Source organism: Petaurus breviceps, unplaced genomic scaffold, assembly GCF_028583685.1.
Source record: "Petaurus breviceps papuanus isolate PSGF00001 unplaced genomic scaffold, PetGlider_PUasm1.0 138, whole genome shotgun sequence".
NCBI lineage: Eukaryota > Metazoa > Chordata > Mammalia > Diprotodontia > Petauridae > Petaurus > Petaurus breviceps.
The window spans coordinates 21,975,543-22,003,043 of NW_027185694.1; the positions used below are offsets into that span (position 1 = coordinate 21,975,543).

Below are 27,501 nucleotides of genomic sequence, written 5' to 3' on the forward strand. Positions count from 1 at the left end.
TGTTGTATTAAATTTGCAGAATCTTAGTCATGTTTTCTGGAAAGCTGTTCAAAGCACAAGTTCTTCTGAACTAGACAATTTGCCATTTGATTTCTCTCAGGTGTGGCTGCTGAAACTCACCTTCGGCCCATCCTTTCTTCTCGTTCTCGTTCTTCTCTCTTCCTCAAACGATCTTGATTTCTTTTCTCCTGTTTTTCTGCCACTGTTTTCTAAAAGCAGAGACACTTGTAAAATTTAAATACTGTGAAATTTTAGAGACAAAAACCCACCAAGAGAATGGTTTTACAAGAATTTAGGAATTTAAGTGTCTTCATTCTGTGAATAAAAGACTAAGAAACTGTCATACATGAGAAGTCAATTTCTCTAGGCACATTTCACAAATTAATGATGATAAAAATCAATCCAACAAATACTTCTAGATTTCATCACACTCCAGAAGTAGAAAAACTTCCCAATCATCTAATTCATAATATTTCAGTGCTTGGCAGAGTGCTTGGAATATAGTAGGCACATAATCAATGCTCAGACTGAGTGATAACACTCCTAAATCAATCCAACTTCTTGAAAGATTCTATACCTTCCTCTTGTGGCTATGTTAAATTTATGGTGCTGCACAATCTTACCAATGACCTGCCCATATGGAAGTAAGAAAAACTGTCTGCTTTTAACCAAAGAGAGAAGCCAGTTTAAAGTGTGGTTGTGAACTACTGTGAGCTAGGATAACAATCCATTGAGTATATAAAGCTGCCAGCCAGCCAGTCAGCATAAAAAAAGTAGGGAGTTTCATTCTGAGAGAATTCATTACCAGAAACTCATCAACCAAAGTTTTGCTTTAAACTTGAGTAAAAAGAGTCCATCCTTTATTTTCTTCCTGTCCTACTTTTCAAGCAGACTGAAACGGTCAGGCCTTGAGTGATCTGGTGAAATGTGAGAGAAAGGCTGTGGCCTCAATATATCAATATGACAACAGGTGGGGTAAACAGTCTCTTCAAAGGCATTCTCTGACCAAAAAGTCTATTTCTGTGCCTTAGAAACCAAAAATAGGAGGAAGAGTTAGGAAGAAGCCAGGAGTGCCATGATATGGCCAGTATTAACAGACTGCAGAGGTGCTCCTACAAAACTAAAAGTGAACAATCCTTATACTCAGTAGCTGAGATATTTATATTAGAATTTTTTACAAACCACAAATTTTAAATGTTTAAAAAATAGAATATATATAGTGTGGCATAATGGGGAAAAAACAAACACTGATCTTGCAGGCAGAAAGACCTTTATTAGTTAAGGTCCTAGTTCTTCTTTCTATTTACTACCTGGATGACCTGGAGATAACACAGGAACTACTTACCTAGGAGTGTTGCTCTTCAAAGATCAAATAAGAGCATATATAAAGTACCTTGGTAAGTTGTAAAACACTACCTTAAGTGTCAGTCGTTACAAAGTATTTAGCCTGTCTTTTACATAAGGAACTTTCAAGATCTAAAAATCTCAACATGAAAAGGATTAACTTAAAAACAGGAATGTTAAAAGCTGACTGTTTATCTGAAGCATCCTGTTAGAGGTCTGAAAGAAAAGGTTTCATTCTTATGATCTGGCTCCAATAAAACCAAACATACCTGAAAGGAAGTGAAAGAATATACCTCTTTTTTTTTTTTAAAGCAATTGTGGAGGTTAAGTAACTTGCTCAAGGTTACACAGCCAGTTATTGTGTGTGGGTGCCAAGTATCTGAGGCCGGAACCGAACCCGGGTCTCACAACGCCAGGGCCTGCACTCTTACTCACTGCGCCACCTGGCTGCCCCAAATACCTCCTCTTAACAGATAATGAACTTACCCTCAACTGATCCAATTTCTCACGAATCTGAATAAATCCCAAATGTAATTTGCCCCCGAAGTGATCTGCAAGACGACGATCATTATCATGGAGACCAAGGTATGCAGAACACACCTCACAGACTCGAAGTTTCTGCTGCTGGAAACTGGATGCTGGCATGGAATTTCTATATTCTTCCTAAGACAATGGAAGGGAAAAAAAAAACTGACTTTTTTTTAAAAGATGTCAAACTTTAAATTCCCCCACCTCTCGTCTTCCACCAACACTCTCATTCTTTTGAAACTAACCTTTGTCATAAGCTTCCTAAGCTCTGGGCCCTTGATACTCTTACTATTGGTAGCCTCCTGGCCATCACTCCCATTCTGAACTCACTTGCTTCTCCTCTATCTAGTCTGACACCTTCTAGTAATTACTTCTATCATGTGCTCTCACCTTCTCTATCTCCAGCTCTACACAAACTGAATGTTTTTTATGTCGCTGCGGAGGCTATGATAGGCTGTTTTCTAATTACACCCAGGCGAGCACCTGTTACTGAGCAATCCCTTTAACTCTCTACTGATTCCTTGCAGTTATGTGCAGCTGCCCCACATTGCTCCTATTCTCCATGAGCCAATACTGCCAATACTCTTCATCACTCAGATGATGTTCCCTCCTATTCTAACACAAACTTTTTAAAGACAGACCCTCTCCCCCGCCCCCACTGTTCAGCTAACTTCTCATCAAACAACCCAGTTGACACTACTGGTCCTTATCTCCTCTGGCTTCTCTGGAAGAAGATCATCTTGGTAGTAAGTCAACCAGTCACCCAGATTTCAAATATCAATACTGAGCATCGAGAAAAACGTTTCGGTAAAATCAAAGTGGCCGTGGAGATCTTAAGTATAAAGGAGAAAAGTATTATTGACTGAGTGAGTATAGATTGGCTCTGCACTGGGCTAACTTCTCTCCTAATGCCACCAAACATTAAGGATAGCCCCCTCAATGGAAGCTCTACTGAAAACCATCAGACAATGGTAAGAACACTTTTATATAGGGGGTTGTACACTTTACAAAGTATTTTGTAATCAGTAATGAGGAATGATTTGCACTGAGCTCAGACTGGTGCAGGGACCTGCTGGTTCCTGACTTTCCTCAGTAGACTGGTATGGGTTCTGTTGCTGCAATTTTTCTTACATCTTTAACTTCCCTCCTTTCTTTTCTTTTTCTGGTAAGGCAACTAGGGTTAAGTGACTTGCCCAGGGCCATACAGTTAGTGAGTTAGGTCCTCCTGACTCCAGGGTAGGAACTCTATCCATTGCCTATGGTAACTATCCACTCCTAGCTGCGCCTTCTTTCCTTTCTTTAAGGATAATCCTTTTACCTGCAGTCCCTCTGGGACCTGGGGTGTATCAATTATCTTTCTTCTTTGCTCTTTCCCTTCTGCCAGTTAAGCATACTCAGGCTAAATATACTGTGTTTCCCCAATAATAAGACACTGTCTTATTTTTTTTTTTGGGGGGGGGAAAGAAAAACACCAGAGGGCTTATGTTGTCCTGCCTCAGCTCTCCTCCGCGGCACTGCTCTCAATGGCACCAGCAAGCAAATCACTGGGGAAGAACAGGATGACGCGCTCACTGATGCAGCTCTGATTGGATGCAGCTCGGAGCGCAGCATGCGTTTCATGGGGGGGGGGAGACGGTGCATACACAGGGTACCGTAATGTAGCGTGTAGCACAGGGGATCACCTTCACTACAGTAGAAATCTCAAAAGGGCTTATTTTAGAGGAATCTTGCACAGTAAGGGGAGGGCTTATTATCGGGGAAACATGGTATACTAAAAACAATCTATTCCCTGAAAATTACTATCACTTTTCTTTCCTTTTATGTTGACAAACTTTAAGAGTAGTTTTTGTTGATCCATCCTCAGACACTTAACCCAAAAAATAGCCATGTGACCTTGGGCAAGTCACTTAACCCCAACTGCCCTCCAAAAAGCAAAAAAAAGAGTAGTTTTTGTTTACTAGCCATATACCAACTACGCACTCCTTTTATTCCTTACAATCTAGCTTCTTCCATGACCACACAAGCTTAACACAAGATAATCTCCTAACTGCCAAAGGACTTTTCTGTCACCGTCCACTGTTACCCATACCTTGTTACCAGTAATTTCTCAACTGCCATATCTGATGGTCTTCCCATCTTACGCTGGCTGGAAGTACAGCAACTACTCAACCAACTGGCCCTTCCTGTTGGTTCCTCACACACAATATTCCATCATCTTCTATCTTTGTGCTTTTACAAAGTCTGTTCCCTCATGCCTGAAATCCACACACACCTCCTCCCCTCTGCCTCTTAGAATCCCAATTTCCTTCATAGTCTGACCTCCTACTTAAGTCTTTTTTAATCCTCTCCAGTTTCTAGTGTCTCCCACCAACAACAAAAAAACTGTCTTGGGGCGGCCAGGTGGCTCAGCGAGTAAGAGCACCAGCCCCAGTGTCGGGATGACCTGGGGGATCGAATCTGGGCTCTGATACTTCGCACCACACCCAGAAAAAACTGGCCGTGTAACCTTGAGCAAGTTACTTAACCCCAATTGCTTAAAAAAAATTTTTCTTTTTTTGTTTTCTGGAGGGGGGAAGGTAGGGCAATTGGAGTTAAGTGACTTGCCCAAGGTCACACGGCTAGTTTGTGTGTGTGTGTGTGTGTGTGTGTGTGTGTGTGCGCGCGCGCGTGCACGCCGCGTTAAGTGTCTGAGGCTGGATTTGAACTCAGGTCCTCCTGACTCCAGGGCCGGTGCTCTATTCACTGTGCCACCTAGGCGCACCCCCCCCCCATTTTTTTTAATTAAAAAAATTACCATATATATATTTTATATACATAATTATGTCCATACATGTTATCTCCTGCCATACAATAAATATAAGTCTGCTGAGAGCTAACACTTGCATTTTTGCCTTGCTCACCAACACCAAGCATAGTACCTGACATTTAACAAATACCTCCTAATTGCTATAACTCTCTCCTCTAAATTCTGATTCTTCTATTTTACCCCATATGCTTAAGCTACATTTTCTCTAAAGTTTTGTCCTGGACCCTCTTCTTCAGCATCTCATTCACTCCCAAATCTTATAATACCACATTGATTCCGATAGCTAAGAAAAATCTCTCCTTCCAGAGATTTAGTTTCATAGTCTCAATTTTCAGTGGAGATATTCATCCAAATATTTCACCAACATTTCAAAGTCAATACATCCATAACTGGACTCAGTATCTTGCCCCCCAAACTCTTGCTTCAAATTTATGTCCACTGTACCATCATCCTTCCAGTCAATAATCTGTCAAGAATATCAGAATCTACCCCTGCAATTCTCTCCCCTCCTTTCCCTTTCTGTTTTCAATGCTAAGATCCTTTTTCAGGTAGTCAGTATCTCCCACCTGAAGTACAATCATGGTATCTTAGTGTTGAACTATCATAGAAATCTCTGGCTGGTCTCTTCTTACTCCCACTATTTTCCTACTCAGCATAACAATCCAATCAACATACAGAATAATCAAAGCTCTGGATAGCTACCCCCAAATGTCATTTCCTTTGCAGAGATTCTTCATGCTCCCAAATGAATGTGATTGTGATCTCTCCCTTTTTTGAAGGGCCATGACACTTCCTTTTTATATAGTCTAAGGATTTCTATATACTAGTCTTATCTTTCCTATTACAATCTAAGTTCCTCAGGTAACAGAAATATGAAATGACATCCACCTCTGTATTACCCACTGGTAAATGAATGATATCTCATTATTCTGGTACCATGCCTACATGATTAACAACTCCACACTGATTTCCTCCTGAAGCCATTTCTACCAGAAAAACAAAAACAAAAACTTCCAAGAAATTCCAGTAGTTGGTTCTCCCAGCATTTGAAAAATATTAGCAATGACCAAAAACATGTTTCCTTAAGATACATTAATAACAGATGTCTTTTATCAAAAAACAAAAGTACCTTCTCCTCACAAAGACTTTAAGCATTTGCTACAGCATGGCATAAAGATACCACTGCTATTTATATACTGATATATAGAGAAAAAGATCTTTGCACCCTTGCAGAACCTAGAGCAAAGTAGGTAATCAGCAAAGATATGCTAAACTGGACTGCAAGCAGATCAACTGATAATACAAAACTTGCAACTTGTACAATGAAGATGCTCAAAGTGTCCAGGAACAAGACCAGGATTTCAAGGCCTGGCTCAACCACTTACTGAGTGACCTTGGGCAAGTCATATCACCTCCCTGGGTTTCTTTACCGTCCATCAGACTAAGCTAGTTATAATTGCCTGAAGTTTTCTATGAACTTTAGTGACTGCCATTAAATGACAAAAAACATCTTTAGCTCATGTGCTGTAATGAGCACTAGACATAAAAACTAATGGTTTTCAGTGCCTCAGTTTACTCATCTATAAAATGGGAATGATACTTCCACAACTTTACAGAGTGAGAAGCTCAAACAAGATGACGGCAAAGGGTTTTGTAAACATAAAATTCTATGTCAAAACCAATTTATTTTTTTTTTAAGATTTCCAAAAAACAAGCATTTTATACAACAAGCAAAGAAGAAAACAAAAAAGAGTTGGCACATCCAACACTGGCCCTGAAGATTAAGAGAAATAGTTAGAAGTAATTATGGTATGAACAATATCGAAGAAATAGTGTCATAAAGGATTCTGGGTCTCTTGAAACCCAAGTGGTATACTGAATACAGAAGGTATATGGTTTTATCACCTTAAATTTTAGCACCGAGGAGAATATGTCAGTAACTTCCACAGAAGACAGAATTTAGAAGGGGGAAAATCTTCTAGATACTTCTCTTCAAGAAAACTGATAATATATACTAACCAAAAAAAGAAAGGGATCAGAAATTACTGTGCACTCTAACAAAATATGGCACAGAATACTCATCAATGACCTTTCAGTTACCCAGGCCTTCATCTTTCTGGGAAGAAAAATAATACAAAACACAAAGCTAATGATTGTTGTTGTTTTCTTACCAGCCCTGTGATTCACTGATGAAGACACTCCCCTCAATGCAGTACTTAAAACCCAAATTCAAATATTCTTAAAGTTGGAAGGAAATCACAGCCCAAGCTCTGGGATGGCTGGGTAGAGAAGTCTGAGGAAGTGCCTCCAGAGATCTCTGAGCTTATGCTTTTCCAGAAGAGCATGAATCTTCTCATCTGAGCAGTTCCCAGACCTAAATTGTGTACTCACGTGAGTTAGGCAGAGATGATCTCCATGAAGATCAAAGCAAGAATATTTGAGACACTATCTCTGACAAGTACTCACACAATTTGTCTGAAGACAACCAATGATGAAAAACTCATTACCTCCCCAAAGAAACTCATTCCTCAAACTACTATATTAAGAACTTCTAATAATACACTGAAATTTGTCCACCTATAATTAGTACTCAATGGTCCTATTGCTTCCTTCTGCAGCTAAACAGAACAAGCTGAATTCCTCTTTTGTTGAAAAAACCTCTGAATATCTGAAAACACATTTCCCTACCCCATTCCCAAGTCTCTTTGGGCTAAAGCTGTGCAACCTCTTAAAACATGATGATTCTTCTTATACTTGTCACATACACATAACCCATTCCAGCTCAGGAATGGCCTTCCTGAAATAAAAGTCTTCATATATATATATATATATATATATATACATATATATACATATATATATATACACACACACACACACACACATAAAAATAGATGCATATTACATACTATAGACAATGCATATATTATATGCATAATATATTATAGACTATTTACATTACATCTAACTATATACAATATTCTAAATATAGTTTAAGAAAGTGTTCTCACACTTTCTTAAGTTGCCTTTATGCTGGACATCATGTATCCAACAATGTAGACTAAGATGACATTAAGTTGTTTTTTTTTTGCCCACCATGTCAAACTACTTAAAAGTCTATTGTTGAGTATCTTGTATCAATGGTAGGACTGTATACTACAAAGTACAAACTAGTAATCAGGAGACTTGTGTTTGAATCTCTAGTTGTTTCCTCGAGCTAGTCATTTCTTTGAGCTTTCCATTTTCTCAGGTAAAAACAGGTATGTCGCTTGCCCTGAAGCCCTTATGAGAGTATTAGAACTTCCTAACAAACCTCAGCTTCTTTTTTCTTTGCTCGAACTTTCTCCACTTCCATAAGGATCTTCTGGGATTCATCCACATTTCCTTCAGCTCCCAGCTGTTCAGCTTTAGCAAGCAGTTTACCAATTTCTTCATTCAATTCATGTACTTTTTCTGCCTAGAGGAGAAAAGAATTGTGAACACAAATCTGTAAACCTCTTGCAGCACTATTATTGTGTTTCAGAAATGCGTGTTCAAGGAATAGGGGTCATATGGAAGCAATCCCAAAAACTATATTGTGATTTATATTAAGAATGGAACTTTTTCTTTCCTAAGACAAACTTCAATTGTTGAAGCTTTGAATTTAAACTGTATTCCAGTTTTTCTGCTATTTCTGTTATTCCCAATTTAGTCTTCGTTCACAATGCCTGCTTTATAGGTAAACCCCAACCCCTCCAATCATAGCTCAACCTCATTCTAATTCTCACTGGTCAAGTGGCATAAAAATTAATCTTTCTAAGGTTAAAACACACAATGAAAACACACTGGTTTTCTTCAACATGTCAAGACTACATATTATTGAATAGTTTTTACCTCAGCACCATTTAATTCTCCCCCATTCCAAGATGAAAAATCACTAATGCAAAAAAGAAAAAGTCAGTGTAGCAAAACAGAATATATGACTAGGGAATCAGGAATTTTGGGTTCTAGTCGAACTAGCTATGTAATCTTGGGATAGCCAATTCTCCCTGGGCTTTAGTTTCCTTACCTGTAAAATGGCTAGGTGATCACTACAGTCTAAGCTGGATTATGTAAGTTCTGATGTTCCCTCCAGTTCTAACATTCTGTGATGCACTTTGCACATACTGTTAATTTGCTTCACCATTACACACAATGCTTATAATTTAACAATTCCTACTTTAGACAGAACTCTTAGCATTAGAAAATAATGGTGATATAATGGCAAAAACAAGGAGAACTGAAATTTAAATAAAAAATTAAGTTATAGGTAATGTCTGCTGAAAAAGATTCTTTACTGTTGGAAACACTTCTTTCTTGTTGAAAAGAAAACAGTCCCATTAACCATGACTTTCCCCGAATAGGCAAACTATTTCTCACAACACCAAAACGGCTGAAATTATTCAGATAATTGACTCACAGCATTAACAACTGAAAGGGACATTTTCAAGGGTCACATAAGGCAGTATGTAGAAGATCCAGGATTTGAACACAGTTCCCAACTCTAAATTCAGTCCTCTTGCTACATCACAAATTACCTCGTGCCTCTTTAGATTATTTTGAGAATCTAGGGAGTCCTAGGATGGCAACAATCAGGGATATATTTATTTGGGAGTATAATTAAAATGCTTGAATAGTTCAAGAATCTGTGACTTTTCACCGGTGTTTAATCCACTAAACTCTATTCAACTCAACTAAGACTTAGTAAGTGGTCTTCAAGAATTCCTGTAACCAAATATTCAGTCACTCCTTGGCCAGCCGTTAATGAATTTTGCTAGGCTAGCCCTCAGACAAGAAACATGGAAAATGCCTATTTTTTTACCCTCAGCTCTAATTTCATAGGTTTAGAAAACTTCCTCTAGCAATGCAGACTTGCCAATTTTATTGCAAGTTACATTGTCAAAGAGATTTCTGAAAGTACCAAGAGATTATTAAGTGACTTTCCCATTGTAAGCATGATTCAGAGTCAGGACAAAACCCGGGACAGTCCTGAATCTGAAGATAATTCTCTGTCCACTACAACATAATGCCTCTAAATTACAATTAGCCAACTGCTCTGTAAAATGATTAGTAAACATGAGTAAGTACATTCACAAGTTCAACTGACTAGTTCTACCAGAGCTGTTTCTCCAGGCAATACCTTGGTAGCACTCTTCAAATATTTTTTCAATCAGCAAAATTTCAAGTGGTGACTGTGGTATGGTAAAAAAGAACCCCAAACTACTGCAGGAAAACTACTGCAGGAAAACTGATATACACTACGGGTGGAGTCATGAATTAGTCCAATAATTTTGGAAAGCAATTTGAAACTGTGCCAAAATTAACTAAACATTCATACCCTGTGATAAGGCATGATCAAAAGGAGATAAAAAAAACACAAAGAAAAGTCTTACATACAAATATATTTCTTGTGGCACTTTCTGTGGTAGCAAAGACGTGGAAACAAAGTGCCCATCAATTGCAAAATATGTAATGTGTAATGAATAATAGAATATCACTGAGTAATAAAGAATGATAACTATAAATAATTTAGACAAACAGAAAAACATGTAAAATTAGACAGTAAAAATGACAGGGAAAACAATATACATAATACAATAATGAAAACACAAAGACTAAAATGAAACATAATTCCATATAATGGAGAAAAGTTGAGAAAATATTTCTCCTTCCCCAAACTGTAGAGGCAGAGGACCATGGATGTAGAATACGGTTCATGTTACCAGAAACAGCTGACGTCAGGTGGTTTTGCAGAATGACTAGCTCCCCCCTCCTTGTGTATAACAAAGATCAGAAAACATAAAAACAACTCAGCAAAACCAACTAACATATCAAATGCTTCTCAAAATATGATCAATATTCCAGACTCATGATTCTCAACCTTTGCAGTGAGGGGAGGGAAGTACATTTTCTCAACTCTTCTACTAGAGGAAGGATATATTTAAAAATGAATATAATATAAAAATGAAAGGCATTAATTATGTGTGTGTGTGTGTGTGTGTGAACCTATACACATATATAATAAATGAGTTGTGAGTACTGGGTCTTGGCAATGCCAATGAATCATTACTTTAAAACTTCTGCTAAAGATTCTTTAATAGGTAATGTTTAAGTAACACTTCCTTTTTCTTTTAAGACAATTCACTTTCCTTTTTTGGGACTCAGTTTTCTCACCTGTTTTAAAAAGGGGGAGGTGGAAGTAAGTTGCTAGTATCTCTTCCAACAAACCCTGTCTATCCATGAAAAATAAGCAACCCCATGAAAACTATCTCTAATTTGCTGAATCTCACATTCACCTTTCTACCTTTACCTTACACATGTGGTAATATTTCTGAGCTCAAGAGTATTCTTTCATTTTAACTCGTAAGCAGTTTAATACAACACCTTAAAGACTTCCAAACTGGAAAAGTCTGCCTCTTACCTTTTTTCAAATCTTGAATTTTTAAGAACCGCACTTCTTCCCTCTTCAGAACAGTAAACTACTAACGGTTAGTTTTTTTCTTCCTGAGTGGTCAATTGGTTCAAACCGGAAATGGCATCTCAACACAGAATATAGGGTTCTAGGATCTGGGTTATTCTTTTGCTGATTTCTAAGCCTTTCTTATTAAAACTTGTCTATGTTTTAGTTACATCGAGGCACACTCACCAACATCCACATACCTTCAGTATCACCCGAATATGCAGAAGGCTGTACAACATGGCTTAAATTGTTCTAAGCTGTGTTTGTGTTGTTGTTTTTAATTTTCTTTTTTTTTTTTTACTGTGAATTCAATAACCATCAACAAACTGTTCTAAAGTTTTTTCTTGGGTACAAGAGTAGTTTGAGATCGGAGTCATTCCTGGGTAAAAAGTACCCAGGAGTAAGACGGAAAAATCTTTTCCCCTCTTTCCATTAGCCTGAGAAAATTGAATGAACCCACAATATAAATTTGGGATTAAAATCTATTAAGAATGGGTTATCCCTACTAGTTCACTTATTCCATTCAGTTTAAGGTTTTCATTTTTTCTTTCCCATTAAATTTATAGAGGGTACTAAATAGTTAAACGGAATACACTACTAAGTTTTTTGAGGATTTAGTCAACAAGTTTTTACAAGGCAGGATGGTCTTTAGATTTCCTAATCAATAATGGTGCTTCTACAATTTACTTCAGTGACTGAGAAACATTAAGGGACCTTGATTATTATTAGTTATAAAGGTGGCAGTTAGTCTTCATGAATGCTACACATTCCAGATTGCTGAGATGTAGATAATTCCATAGACAAGTGATTTTTTTTGAGATGTAAGATTCCAAAAGCTCTTCATTAATAGAAAAGTAGGAACTTCAATATTTCATTAAATGATTATACTACCTTTGCAGAAACCTCAGCACTGATCTCTTCCTGTGTTTCAGCAAGTCGTTTCTTGGCAAGTTCAGTTCTCCTGTCACATTCTGCAATAAAGGACTCCAGATGATCCATTGCCTGTATTTAAGATAAATGGACATCTGTGATCATTATGCAGTACTGGAATTTAAAAAGTATAACTCGAGGTTAGTTTCTTACAGCTGGGAAGCTGGTTTAAGAGAAAAATTTCAAGATAATACATGGTTCTTCCATCTCCTAAATAAAACAAAACCCACCAACTCCACTCAAACATTTGACAGAAGCATTTCACAAGTATTTTCTTGAAATCTATTTTTCATTTGTTCCATAATATTTTTAAAAAGTTAATTCAGGAAGGGACAAATACAGAGAGACAATGTTTTTTCTTCAAATGAAAAAGCATTGAGGTATTTTTATAAAAACATTAATTTACTTAAATTTTTAGGAATAGGCCAATTTTATTCAAAAAGGGATAAAATTTTTAAGGAGAAATACTTTAAAATTCAACAATAGGCTCTGAGGAGAAGAGAATGGTTAACCTATTGTTGACTAGGAAAACTATAAACATGTATCTTCTGTCACATGATCAAAGATTTAGGGCTGGAAGAGTCTGCTGAGATCACTCATTCAAGTATCTCCCCATTTTACAGACAAGGAAACTGATCCCAATATGAAATGAATTGTCCAGGACTACCAAGTCAGCTATCGGGCAGAGCTAATTTGAACCCTCCATTGTTTTGACTTAAAATTCAGTGATCCTTTTATTAAACTATACTAACAGATGATAAACTTTAGGCTATCTGAAGTTTAATAATAACTCCACTTTAAATATTAAGAGCAAAGAATGTTAAATACAGGTTACAAGTAGAGCCTGTTAAGAAAAAGTAAAAAGTTTAGTTTGGAGTGGGTGATGATAAATTTAAATATTGAAAAATAACTATAAAAGGTGGCAATCAGCCATTTTTTTTTTACTTTATCAAGGTCAGAATTAGGACAAAAAAAAGATTTAGGTTAAAGAGATTAACTTCCTAATAGGATTTTTTTCTAAACAGAAGAAAGGTCAGTCATAGGAAGGCCTTTTCTGGAGATCTTTAAAGCTATAGGTTATTTTCCAGAATGATTTAGGAAACATTCCAAAGGGAAGGGATCCTATGCCATCTTATCCAATCTTATGATCCCAACTAAAAAATCTCAGTTAAGATTACCCAGTACCAAAAATTTTCAGTGGCTTATATTCACACTACATGCAGAATCTCAGAATATCTGTTACTGGAAATTCAGTTTAGAACTCATTTTCCTAATATAGCTAGGTTACATATCCTTAAGTAATATGACTATTTTGCTAACTGCTTAAACAAAAACTGAAGTAAGAAGATTAAAATACTAGGTGCATATACTGTAAACCAAAAAGAGAAAATTTTAAAAATCTCCAGATGTGCTCTTAAATTAATTTAAGTTAAATGACCTGACTACTATCAAGTTTAAAGTACAATGTATGTATAAAGATCATGGTTGTGTTAGGAAATATTACTCTTTCTCATCACCGTGTGATATTTACTTTATTACTTCAGCACCTAGTATATTTTCTGCTCATACTCACATATGCTGACTCCTACTCACAGAACTAAACCAAAGTCCACTACAAATTTATGTTAACTTACTGCAGAAGCAATCTTTTTACTCTTTCCTAACTGAATCTCTATCCCACACTGTTGGAACTGTTTGAAAACTTCTCCCTTCAAGCATGTCACAAGAGCTCTTCCCCCAAACTCTCCGCTGAGATCCTATCATACTTGACCAGGAGGTCATGCACCACAATCTGTCTCTTTTCTCAAAATCTCAAAACCCTTTGACATTATTCTCTACTTGTTCCTCTAGTTACCAATGAAGAGGTTGTCTTCAATCTACCAAGATCAATCCTTCTACTTAGACCTATTCCTATCATTTCTATTATTTACCCAGTTACTACCGTGTTTCCCCTATAATAAGACCTATCCCGAAAATAAGCTTACTTATTTACTGTGTAAGATTCCTCTAAAATAAGCCCTCCCCCAAAAATAAGCCCTATTGAGATTGCTACTGTAGTGAAGGTGATCCCCTCCGCTACACGCTACATTACGGTACCCTCTGTATGCACCGTCGTCCCCCCCCCCATGAAACGCACGCCGTGCTCCGGGCTGCATCCAACCAGAGCTGCAGCAGTGAGCGCGTCATCCTGTTCTTCCCCAGTGATTTGCTTATTGAATAAAGGTACATTTTTTTGTTCACATTTACCTGTTTATTAAAATTGCTGTCAATGTTCATTAAAATAAGCCCTCCCCTGAAAATAAGCCCTCTGGTGTTTTTCTGTCCAAAAAATAATAAGACAGTGTCTTATTATCGGGGAAACACGGTAGGTCTTTCTCTGATACACACAAAAATACTCAACCTCCCCCCCTCCCCCATCCTTAAAAAACTACAGAACTCCATTATCACCACTAGCTATTGTCCCATTATTTTCCCTTCCTTTTCCAAACATTTTCCCCCCCAGGAGTGGGGAAGGCAAGGCAATTGGGTTTAAGTGACTTGTCCAAGGTCACACAGCTAGTAAGTGTACCAAGTGTCAAATTTGAACTCAGGTCCTCCTGACTCCAGGGCTGGTGCTCTATTCACTACACCACCTAGCTGCCCCTTCAAACTCTTTTAAAAAAAGGCTATCTATACTTGGTGCCTCTACTTCCTTCCTTTCACTTTTTCCTAAACCAAGGATTGTTAGCCTAGGGTGGCCAGTATCAGAGGAGGTATATGCAAGAGATGGTATTAAAGTAAAATCAACATGCCTTGGCAAAAGACTAGGTTCGGAGCCTGGGTAGTGATGACCATAATAGTAATAGGGAAGTTTGGAAGGGGAGAATGTCTGGGGAGAAAGATAGTTTAGTTTTGGACATACTGAATTTAAGATGTTTGCAGGGCATCTAATTTGACATGCTTAATAATCAGAACTGCAAGACTAAGTCAGGAGCAAAGTTAGGGCTGGATAAGTAAATCTGAGAATCATCAGCATAGAGATGAGTTGAAATCATGGGACCTGATGAGGTCATTAAGTGAAATAACATACAGGAAGAAGAGGATCCAAGACAGAACCTTATAGGACGTCCACAGTTAGCAGGCATAACTTTGATGAAGATCTAGTAAAGGAGACCAAGAAGAAGCAGTCACAGGTAGACCAGGAGAGAGTAGTGTCACAAAAACCTAGAGGAAGGGGCAGCCAGGTGGCTCAGTGAGTAAGAGCACTGGCCCCAGTGTCGGGATGACCCGGGGATCGAATCCGGGCTCCGATACTTAGCACCACACCCAGAAATAACTGACTGTGTAACCTTGAGCAAGTTACTTAACCCTGATTGCTTAAAAAAAAAAAAAAACCCTAGAGGAAAGAGAAGGTGATCATCAGTGGCAAAAGTTTCAGAGAGGTCACCAAGTGTGAGGATTGAGAAAAGGTCACTAGATCAGACAATTTTAAAAAACAGAACTACTAACTTTGTAGAAAGCAATTTGAGTTGAATAAAGTCAGAAGCCAGATTACTGAAAGTTAGGAGTGAGAGAAGTAGAGGTACTGATTGTATATGATTTTTCTCAAGGAATTTAGCCACAAAATGCAGGAGAGACACAAGATGAGAGTTAGCCTGTAGACAGATGGATCCATTGAGTTTTTCTGAGGATGGCGAAGACAAGAATGTTTGCAGGAAAGAAGCAGTCAACAGACAAGGGGAGACTTAGGACAACAGTGGCAATAATCTGTTAGAGAAGGGATGGAATGTGATCACTTGAGCAAGCAGAGGGGTTAGCCTTGGCAAAGAAAAGGGCCATCTCTTCATAGGAGATAGGGGTAAAGATGAAGAGAGTGGCAGAAGGCACCTGGGTAACAGATGAGGAGTAACAGAGGTCTAGATCTAAGGTTCCCAAATATGTTTGGCCTATTGCCCTTATTTCCAAAAAATAAATAAATTACTCATAACCCTTTTATGGTTTTTAAAATTTTCATCATTTCAAAAAAATATAATATATTTTTAAAATGATGTATCTTAAATTTAATAATTTATTGTAAATTTCAGGGGGGGGGGTTTCCTGCATTGAAATTCTGACAACCTATTGAGTTAATGTAACTGTATATTATCATATTCTAAACAAGTCATTACATGCATTATATTCCTGCCGATGCATGCTGGACTTCCTGATAATGCTTGACACACTCACTTGCCAACATTTGCTTATTAAAACCTGTTAACACTTGCTTACTAAGACCTGTCAGAAGACTTGACTGCTGATCAGTTATAACCTGCATTTTGTGTTTATCTGGAAAATAATGTAACCACTATGACTTTAATTCTGTTGTATAACAGATGAAATATATACCAACAGTTTTTCAAAGTTTTCTTCTTTCCTTATTTTTATTCAACACCCCCACTGCACCAGAGGCTACTACTCCCCCTCTTCCATCATTCTAGCACCCCCTCAGGGGGCAATATCACCCACTTTGGGAATCTCTGGCTAGATGAATTTTTCTGGTAAAGTTCTCAGCTGAGAAAGTGGAGGGAGGGGAGCCACAGAAAGTATGAAGGATGAAAAGATCTTGAAAAACTGCTATGGTGAGGTGTAAAAGCATTGTCCAGCAGGAGCAAGGGCTCAGTTAAGGTCATATAAGGTCTATTTTTAGTGGATTCAGGCAGCACTGTTTTGTGATTTTTTTTCAGTCTTGTTCAACAGCATGAGCAAAGGCAGGGGTTAAGGCTGAGGTTTGGCTGATAAAGATCAGCAATATGATAAGGGGCAAGAGTCTAGAGAAGACAAGTGTAGAATCTGACTGATTCACCAAGGGAGGAGAGTGTAGCCAATGCTGTGGTGATAGCCTGGAAGTGAATTGAGGAAAGGAGAGATTAGAGGTCACTTTATGGATGAACAACAGTACTTGGGATGGAAAGGCAGAAGGAGGGGAGAAATGCCAACAGATTGTGATCAGATAAGGGAAGTGGTGCATTTATGGGTGAATGGAAGAATCAAATACGTGACCATCTTTGTGTGTGATTAAGGTAGAGTGGAGGATGATCATGAAAAATGAATAAGATGAGGAACTGAGGTTAGGATATGTGAAGGAATATCAATATGAACTCAATGAGGAAGGGGAGTATCCTGAAGGTTGGTAGATAAAAGGTACCAGAATTTTGATTGGGTGGTAAATATGGATTAAGATGACACAAATGTGCTTTAATGAATAATCATTTAGGCAAAATTTTTGAAATGCAAGGATGGAATTAAGAAGTATGTTACTTTATTTTGCCTTAAACAGGAGGATAAAACAAGAATGCTACTTTATTTTATACATTTACATCATTTTGTAGGATAGTCATTAAATGATACCTAGATATTCCAGCTTACTTTCAGTATATTTAATGTATTTTCTCCAACAAATTAGCTATTTCACTAGGTTTATAATATAAATACAGCTCCCATTTGATATATATATTTTTGTGGAAAACAGCACAAGAAACAGAATTATAAAGGCAAGTGCTATGTTTTACATTTCACAAATATTAGAGTCCTTCATTAAGTGTTTACTATCAGACAAAAAGCATTTATTAAGTCTCTACTATGTTGTCAGGAGGGCTAAATGCTGGAGATAACAAAAGTGAAATCCCAAGAGGGTTTACATTAAAAGAAGATAATGTACAGAGAAAGCGAGCGAAGAGAGAAGTTTGGAAGAGAGATTCAAGATGTGTTGGGGGAAAATACCAGCAACTGGAGGGAATGGGAAGAGAGGATCAGGAAAGGTTTCAAGTAAAAGAAAGTACTTGAGCTGAACCTTAAAGAAAATTAGGAATTCTCATTTGACCTTTCAGTTAATAGGGAACACACTGGAATTTATTAAGTAATGTAAGAATAAAGTCAGATCTTTTTCCAAGATAACTTTATAGAGTTTTGCAAGAAAACCTAAGTAATCCATAACATATATTACATGAACATTCTTCTAACAATTCCCAAAAGGCAGAAACAAGTTCATGCGATATCTGTAGTATAAATAAAGCTGATGACTGGTTCAACATAATAGAGCTTTGTTAATATTAGTACCACCCTTCAATCAAATCAATCAACAAATAATTATTTTCCCTGGAATACTCTAATACAATTTTAATTGGGGAACAATATGTAAATACATGAAAAGTTAAATAAATTTATATAGTAACAAAACTTTACACAATTTCATTTGCTTAAAATAATCAACAACTAGGGTGCATTCAGCTCAGGCTATTAACAGGAAGAAAAAAGCTAAAGTCAATTTGCAGGCAATGTATGAGAATATTTATGGAAAATTATAGATTTCCTATTTGAAATGTGAGCTTGATGCCCACTGAAAACAAAATAAGCAATATTGTTATTTTTTTTAATCAAGAAAGTATGTTCCTAGGGGCGGCTAGGTGGTGCAGTGAGTAAAGCGCTGGCCCCGGAGTCAGGAGGTCCTGAGTTCGGTTCCAGCCTCAGACACAACACCCACACAAAAAAACTAGCCGTGTAACCTTGGGCAAGTTACTTAACCCCAAGTGCCCTCCAAAAAAAAAATAAAGTATGTTCCTTTTTAACTATTTTTTGATTTATGATAAGTAGTCTGAGAAGTAGAGGCATTTATGTCTTCTATGTGAAAATCTCTATCAACTGAAGTCCCAACATATCTTTTATAAGGAAACTGGAAGGGGAAAAAGAGCACAACGTAAAATAGCCATGTCTCCTTAAAGAAGGGGAAGGCACAATTTGGTTTCTGCAGAAGAATTTACAACTCCTCAGGGTTAGCCCGAAGGGGAAAAAAAAAATCAAGTAACATGGAGGGAGGGTGAAAGGAAAGATTTTTCTTTTGTACAGACACATCATCCTATGTAGGTGCCAACTGGGGAGCAAAAAAAAAAAAAAAAAGGAAAAAGACCCAAAAGAGGAAAAACTACTTCCATTTTTTTTCCAAATCAGAAACAGACTATTTGCAACCAAAGAAGATAACTTCATGTGAAGTCAATTTTCTCATTCTTTCATCAAGAGGGTGGACCGCTAACAGAAGGCTTTAAAAAAGATATACTGATTCCCCCTCTTCCAAAGGCTATGGTATAAACTGATAAATCAAGTTTTTGTTGGGAAAAAAAAAAGGCTATTGATTATCCACATGTTTGAAAAAATGCAGAAGTAAATAAGTCTTTTTAATAATGTTTGACCCATATTAATGCAAGAGAACTACAAAAACACACCATAACTAAGAAATAAAAACTTATGAAATAACACTTGGTAATGTAGACTAATTCAGAATCAAAATACTGAATCATCTTTGATGATCCATGTTATTACATATGTGAAATGGAATGATGGTGAGTAAGAGAGATTGAGAGAGAGTGAGATTGTGTGTGTGTTTGTAGAAGAGAAGTGTTGGGAAGAGACCTTGAAAGTATATACGAATAAGGCCCGAAGAAATGATACTATTCTGTATCTGTATCTAAGTTTTGAGATGTATAATAATTTTAACCAATTACAAATCTGCCCTGAACAGAAGTCTAGGACTTGACATTAGGATCTCTTAAATAGTGGTGCAATTTAACCAAAAGATAAATGGGTTAGAAAACTGTAATTTTATTGTGAAGTAAGCAACTTTCCCTCTCCTTTAAGTATATTCAGTTAGATAGGCCAGATTCAAAGGCTCACAGATTCAGAGCTGAAAAATGGGAAATCAATGTTGTGGGGGGTGGGAAGGAGGACTATAAAAAGGCAAGGACACTGGTGTGATGTCACTGTGAAGTTCAACCATTCAGCATAGCATTTGTAGTTATACACTACAAAGTGAACAAAACGTCTATATATTTTGACCCAGAGATCCCACTACTAAGCCTAAATGGCTCAAAGACAAAACAGCAACATTTTTTTAAAAAGAAATGAAAATGAAATAGACACTCATTATTTGGAAAACAGCTTAACAAATTGTAGTATACAATGTAATGGAATATTAAAATGCCTTGAGAAACAAAATGAAGAATACAGAGAAGGATGGAAACTTATATGAAATGCAGGATAAAGTAAAACCAAACAAGGAAAAATATACATAACAAGGTATATGTAAAGAATAAGAACAACAGGGGCGGCGAGGTGGCGCAGTGAGTAAAGCGCCAGCCCTGAGTCAGGAGGACCTGAGCTCGGCTCCAGCCTCAGACACTTAACACCCCCACAAAAAAACTAAAAGCCATGTAACCTTAACCCCAATTGCCCTCCAAAAGGCAAAAAAAAAATAACAAAAAGTGAACACTCAAATTATGATTAATATTAGTTCTGAAGAGATAAGAAAATGCACCTTAACTAATATGAGTGCATATATTGTCAGACTTGCTTGATGTGTTCACTAATTGTGACAGCTGATTTTCCTTCTCTCTTTTTTATTGTTATAGGAATAACTCTCTGGATAAGGGAGGAGTGATATATTTTTAAATGTAGTTAATGTAGACAGCAAACCAGATTGAAAAAAATTTATTATTTGTGAAGCACCAAACTATACCTCAGCCCAGAGTTGAATTAATTATGGTGCTGGTAACTTTCCATCCAATGAATTCAAGGAAAGTACTTATTTCAATATACAAATTGGCTTATATAGCCCTATGATCACCTAAAAAAGATTCGCCAATCTTTTTTTTTTTTTTTAAAGCAATTGGGGTTAAGTAACTTGCCCAAGGTTACATGGCCAGTTATTTTATGTGGGTGTTAAGTATTTGAGGCCGGAACCAATCCCAGGTCCTCCAGACTCTGGGCCAGCGCTCTTACTCACTGTGCCACCTAGCCACCCCTCCCAATATCTTTTAAAGTGGCTAAACACCCCAACCAATTTTGTACTAACTCAAATGGGATCACAAAACAGCTTACTGACATTTATTCAAATAACTTTAGAACTAGGAAGTACCTTATCACTTAGGCCAATACCTTTATTTTACAGAGGAAGAAAATGAGGTCTAGCTTGTCAAGAATAATCTAAAAGGAGGCAGCCAGGTGGCGCAGTGAGTAAGAGTGCCAGCGCCAGCATCAGGAGACCTGGTATGGGTTCTGGCCTCAGATACTCGGCACCCACACAAAAATAACTGGCCGTGTATAACTCTGAGCAAGTTACTTAACCCCAATTGCTTTAAAAAAAAAAAAAAAGAATAATCTAAAAGCTTTAAAGTGACCAATCCATTCTAGCATTTCATTAGGCATATCCTCTCTCCCTATATCATGGTTGGCTATAGTTAATTCTTATCTATACTTAAATGAGTTTACTACTCTTATATGTAACCAAGTAAAAAGATTCTTGCTGATTCCCATCTCAGAAGCGCAGATTATTAGACATCTGGCCAAGGTTAAATTTACAGTAGACTAGGGCAATCTACAGATCTAGGATACCTTATTTTCAAGAAGATGTAAGTTATGACTAATTTCTGAGCTTCTGGTAAGATAAGATAAACCCTAATGGACCCTAATCACTTTGTTGAATAAAATTATGTTACAGTATAAAATGTTATTTAATATATGAATTATTGACTGTAATTCAAAATAAAATTTTATGGTGGATTTTAAAAGGGAAAGAAATTACCTGTATTTTATATAATTAGAACATCTGAATCTTTAAACACATTGTTATAGTTACTCAAGAATACTAATAGTAAAATAATTTTTTCATTTATATTAGTCTTAGTGTTGTTTCTTCTTCTAAAATTAACCTCTTATCTTAAAAAGTTAATTTTTTTAACCCAACCAAGCTTAAGACTCTACATAAATTCCTATTACATTTCATTTTACTGGATCTAATAGCTTGTTAGGATCTTTTTGAATCAGAACTTTATCATGCAGTACATTATCACTTCCCATGTTACATGACCTACACATTTGATAAGCAGGTAATCAATTCTCTTATCTAAATCACTGACAAAAATCTTAAAACAGCAGGGTTAAACACAGGTCCCTACTGGTCATTCCATTAAAGATCTTTTTCCAAGCCAACATCAAACCATTAAGGATATTTGATCAACCAGGTCTCAATCTACCCAACCATATTTTACCTAGTCCACATTTTTTCATGTCTTACCTGGTCCACTTGTCTTTTCCACAAAAACATGGCATGACACCTTATCAAATGTTTTTGCTAAACTTGAAGCATGCTCTTTTTACACCATTCCCTTGGTCTACCATTGCAGTGACCCAGTCATAGAAGAAAGCCAGGCCATGACCTGCTCTTGATGAAGTTAGGTTGACTCTGGACTGCCACTTCCTTTTCCAGATATTAACACAGAAATTGAGACATTTTCCTTTCTCCTTTACTGCAGGATCCCTCCCATTCTTCATGGTAGAGACAGTGGCTCTGAATTCCTATCTGACAGTTCTTTTCAGTACCCTAGGTTGTACACAGTTCATATGGGTCAGATGTGCTTCCACATTTGAACTTCACCGTGGCTCTTGAGCTATTATTGTTCTGTCCTTTGCAATCTAAAAATCACCCCATTGGCAGAGAAAACAAAAGTAATATGAGATGAGTAACCTTGCATTCTCACCACTCACCCCTATGATAGTCACATTTGCTCTGAGCTGGTTATTATTGTGCTATCCTTTTTGTGATCTTCCTGTTTTTCCTATAACAGCTACTAACTACTAACTATTGTCCTTAGTTTTCCTCACCAGACTAAGTTCATTAATTGTCACCATTCTTGACGCTATTTGTACACCTTTATGAGCTTTTGTATTCAGACATCATTATGTGTCCTTGCTTCTATATTCTGTACCTATCTTTTTAAAATCTAAGCTAGTAAATCCGAGGGCATCCACATCTTTCTCTAGTTAGACAATTTTCTCTTTTCTATTAGCCAGAACTGTTTTGCTTTTATGTCTTAAATAATTAAAAAATTTCGTGGCAACTACCCATTACTCCAGGCCGAATTTCTCTGTAAAATTTTACGTTAAAGGACCCCATATATTCTCTTGGAAACCTTTATCTTCTTGTTAAGATTCTAGGGTGTATGTCACAATTTGTGTAGCTTTGCTTTCCTTCTAGATCAAATTATAAATGCAAGGTCACTTCCTTCTAAGATTTCTAACACTGCAATCCCAGCAAGGTCTCCTGACTGAATCCAGGACTCTTTCTACTTTATCATACCATTTTAATTCATACTTTTGTCAAGTCAAGTCAAGTCAGTAAAAAGTGATCAGTAGAGAACAACACCCATTACAGACTGAATATAGAAGAGACTACAGTTCTGGTAGAGACTACAAGGCACTCAAGACCAGTGAAGCAGGGCAATGACAGTGCCACTATATGTCCCACTATGAAATCAATCAACAAGCATTTATTTAATACCTATGTACCAAGAGCTCTTCTAGAACCAGAGGATGGAAAGATAAAAAAACAGTCCCTGTACTCAAGAGGCTTACATTCTATCAGAGGAGAAAACATAGAAGTATAACCAGAATAAATAAAAATTAAATACAAGGTAGCTTACAGAAAGAGGGAATTAGCAGTAGGAGACAGAAGGAATATAAGGAGAAGCATCATATAAAGGTGGTACTTAAGCTCAGTTGTGAAGGAAGCAAGAATTCTAAACTCAGGTGAGCAAGTAGTACATTCCAGGCAGGAATAATACTCCTATTAAAAGATACAGACATGAGAGATTAAATGTCTGAGGAACAGCAAGAGAAAGTTTGACTGAACCACAGCTCATGAAGGAGAATAATGTATAAGCCTAGAAAGATTGGTTGGTTGGTGTCAGGTTAAGGGCTTTAAATGTCAGTTTTTATGTTATACTAAAAGTATTTCTGAGAGATACAATCAGACCTGTCCTTTAGAAAAATTAGTTTGATGGCAGCCAGGTAGCACAGTGAGTAAGAGCACCGGCTCCAGTGTCAGGATGACCTGGAGATCTAATCCCGGGCTCAGATACCAAGCACCACACCCAGAAATAACTGGCCATGTAACCTTGAGCAAGTTACTTAACCCCAATTGCTTTAAAAAAAAAATTAGTTTGGCAGTTATGTGGAAGATAGGTGTAATAAGGGAGACCACACAGGAAGTTAGTGGAATAGTTCATGGAAAAGGCAATGAGGGTCTAAACTAGGATGGTGGCTATATGAACTGAGAGAAAGGGAGAGAAATGAGAGAAGTTGTGGAAGTAGAAATCAAAAAGACTTGGATGATCAGATATTCAAAAGTAAGGAATCAAGAAGTCAACTTCTCCAATACACAAGCCTGGGAGGTTGGAAAATGGTCCAAAAATTTGTTAATTTTTGTTAAAATTTGTTAATGGGAAATTTGTTAATGAAAAATGCTTGTGCCCCTCAGTTCACAAGTATGCACTATATGAGTCCTCACTTCTCATAATGTTACACATGCACTTATGAAAGCACATGCCTCAATTTCATGGGAGTAAAAATATTTTACTACTACTCTTCTTATGTTCTTATGAAATGCTATATTTCATAAAGTGCCTCAACTGTTCTGGGCCTCAGTTTGTCATCTGTAAACTGAAAGGGGGAAGGAGGGTTGGACTAGATGTTCTGACGTCTATTCCAACTCTAGAGCTATGATTCTGTGAAGTATGAGATAAATCCCAAGATCTTTTCCAGCTCTAAATATACAAACTTAAGAATTTTTTTTATAAATTCTTCATTTGGATTTATAATTTTAAAAGATGTAATTTCCAATTGTCCTCTTTTTTTCAGAATCACCTATTGTTCTCAATTCCTAAATCAAAGCACCTTGTAACTATTTCTCATGCATTTAAATCTTCAGGTTTCAACTTGTGTCAGGTTTTAGGGAAATTTTTTTCTTCCTGGCTTTATTCTCCTTTGCACAAGTTATAAGAAGTGTGTTGATATTTTGGTCTGATTACCAGATTAAAAATGTTAAAATAACTTATGTATTTCTAAGAAATATATAACAGATTTTAGTCAACACAACTAAGCATTACCTAAATAATGATTTATATAAAAATCAAACCCATTTTAGCTATAAATCTGACAGTGAAAACTGTCTCAACCCTCCCTTCCTTACCCTCTCAAAAACTACTTTTTTTAAAGTCTTCAAATAGGTAATATAAAATTCTTTCCAGTTTTCTCTTTGAAATCCATTTTTTGATCACTGGCTCCAACTGAATCTTTTATTAAGCTCTCACATTAGCTCAGGTCTTCTCTACATGCCTTATAAATGTGATCTTCTCCCTCTGTCCTGGTCCCTTCCCAACAGCAATTTTTCTACCTGTTCATATATGTGAGGAGGAATGGAAAATGGCATGAATCTATGTGAAGACACATAGCAAAAATGTAAAATTTTCACATGAATCCTCAACTATATAAAACTTAATAACTTTTTCCATAACATCCAGTTCCCATACCATCTATGGAAATCCCAATATTTCCAGTCCATTACATTCCAGCATGTCTGAATGTATGTGGAAAGAAAACGCCAGGAGAGCAACTTCAGCAACAAGCTATAAAGAAAAAAATGTCAGCTCGGAATTTAAGTACTCAAAATAGGGTTGGATTAATTTATACAAAATAAGACTTACGTCCAGCTCAAAAAACAGGTCTCTCTCTTTACTCGCTATCTCATAATCTGCTCGAAGGGCCAAGTCATGAATTTTTGTACATTCTCCTAAGTCCATGCGCTGTGTAGGGGGAAAAAAAAGCAACATATTAATGCATGAAACTTTCCTGCTGTAGAAAACAACTAAGAAGGGCTGGCATATTTCATTATTCATTTGATTTATCAAGGCTTGTTTCAAACTCCAAGGCCGACTTCAGAAAATTAAAAGGTTACTACTGAAAAGTTTTTTGTTTCTCTTAAACTTTGTTTCTCTTACTCCAGGCTTTATGAAGTTTTAAAGCCTCATATTAAAAGCTAACCAGGACCAGACTGCTGTTAGCCCCATCATAGTAAGGGATTATGACAATGAAAACTGTAACATTATTAGCTTACCTTGGCAATTTTATTCTGCCATTTGTCACGACAAATTCATTCTGTCTTCTATCAAATGGCTAGCACATTTGACCCATTAATCTCAAAAAGTTAACATGGTAGGAAGTAATACAATAAAAGGGGAAAGCAATGAGGAACCAAAGGATTGCATAGGATTTAAGTCCTTAGAAGATATTCAGTTCAATTATAATCTTTTACAACATCCCTGCCAAGTGGTCATCTAGTCTGTGCCTGAAGACTTCTAGTGATGGGGAGCTCACTATAGATTAAAACAGCCCATTCCATTTTCAGACAGAACTTGATATTGAGTTTTCTTTTCTGATTAATCAAAATCTGCCTTACATATTCTGTGAGGCCAAACAGAACAAGTCTACAAAGCAGACAAAAAAGGCTAGTCAGGATGACCAAAGTGCAATCAACTTTCTAAGTTTTCATACAGGTAAACAAAAACAACATTCAAAATTAGTCCTAGAGCTTCCTAATTGCAACCATTACTACTGATGATGATAAATGCACAAGTTATAAAGACAGAGAGAAGGAAGAAGAGGTAGTCAGGCAAAGGCAGAAGCAAAAATAGTACATGGGGATTTGGGTTCACATGAGGTTTTTCCATCTACAAGAACTACAAATAATTATATCAAACTGGGTCTCAGAAATTCTGAGGACTTTATGAATAATTCCTGACATTTTAGTAACACATTAAAGTGCTTTCCTCATACCCTATGAAGGCCCTGGTACAGGTGATGCTTACTAGATGTATAACCATGGGCAAATCACAAATCCCAGCCAATGTAGAGAATCTTTTGCACGACTATGCCTATTTACAAAAGTTTTGTTTTTTTAAATTAGGAAGGGTAGGAAAGATGATAAATAAATAACAGTCACAACCTCCCCCCCACATACACACATTTCCTCATTTGTAAAATGAGGTTGGACTAGATGGTGTTAAGGCCCCTTCTAGCTTTAGATCTTTTAATCCCTATTTTAAAGATAATTAAACTGAGGCTTTCAGAGATTAACTGACTTGCTTGTCACATAACAAGTATGTGTCTGAAGCAGGATTTGAACTCAAGTGTCTTGCCTCCAAATTCCATTTCTTCTACTATATCACACAATGTCAAAAATAAGTTTGAGCATATTACTTATCTATACAGCAGTCCTACAGAGAAAAACACACCAAAGACGACCCCCCCACCGCTTCCTACCTTGCAGGGTTATTTTGACAACTGAAGACGATAATAACACGATACAACATGCCTTTGGAAACACTGAAGGTTTGGAGTAGTACTGAAAGAGAAATTAGAAGCTAGGTGGCATGTGCAAGCTATGACTCTTATGAGGAAATGGCTGGAGCTGTTGTGGTCAAAATTCCTTCCCTATAATCCTGATGCTCCCCAAACCTCCTACACTAGCTATCAGTTACCCAAGTTTGAGCACCTAGGCTCTGATCTCTGGACT

General features: G+C 36.9%; 2 protein-coding genes across 4 annotated transcripts in view; one reads left to right on the forward strand and one right to left on the reverse strand.

The window, feature by feature from the left end:
• LUC7L (LUC7 like) overlaps nucleotides 1-27,501 on the reverse strand; it is a 47,440-nt gene that overhangs the window by 5,382 nt on the left and 14,557 nt on the right. For all 3 annotated transcript variants that reach the window (XM_069107753.1, XM_069107766.1, XM_069107763.1), the window contains 5 exons: nucleotides 25,634-25,732; nucleotides 12,048-12,158; nucleotides 7,992-8,135; nucleotides 1,831-2,007; nucleotides 121-209 (listed from right to left, as the gene is read on the reverse strand). In XM_069107753.1, the coding sequence (XP_068963854.1) occupies nucleotides 121-209; nucleotides 1,831-2,007; nucleotides 7,992-8,135; nucleotides 12,048-12,158; nucleotides 25,634-25,732 (620 nt within the window). The remainder of the gene's footprint in view (nucleotides 1-120; nucleotides 210-1,830; nucleotides 2,008-7,991; nucleotides 8,136-12,047; nucleotides 12,159-25,633; nucleotides 25,733-27,501) is intronic.
• The window catches only part of FAM234A (family with sequence similarity 234 member A), a 96,484-nt gene continuing 95,607 nt past the window's right edge, over nucleotides 26,625-27,501 (forward strand). Inside the window, exon 1 of the mRNA XM_069107743.1 lies at nucleotides 26,625-26,629. The gene's annotated coding sequence lies outside the window, so the exon portion shown is untranslated. The remainder of the gene's footprint in view (nucleotides 26,630-27,501) is intronic.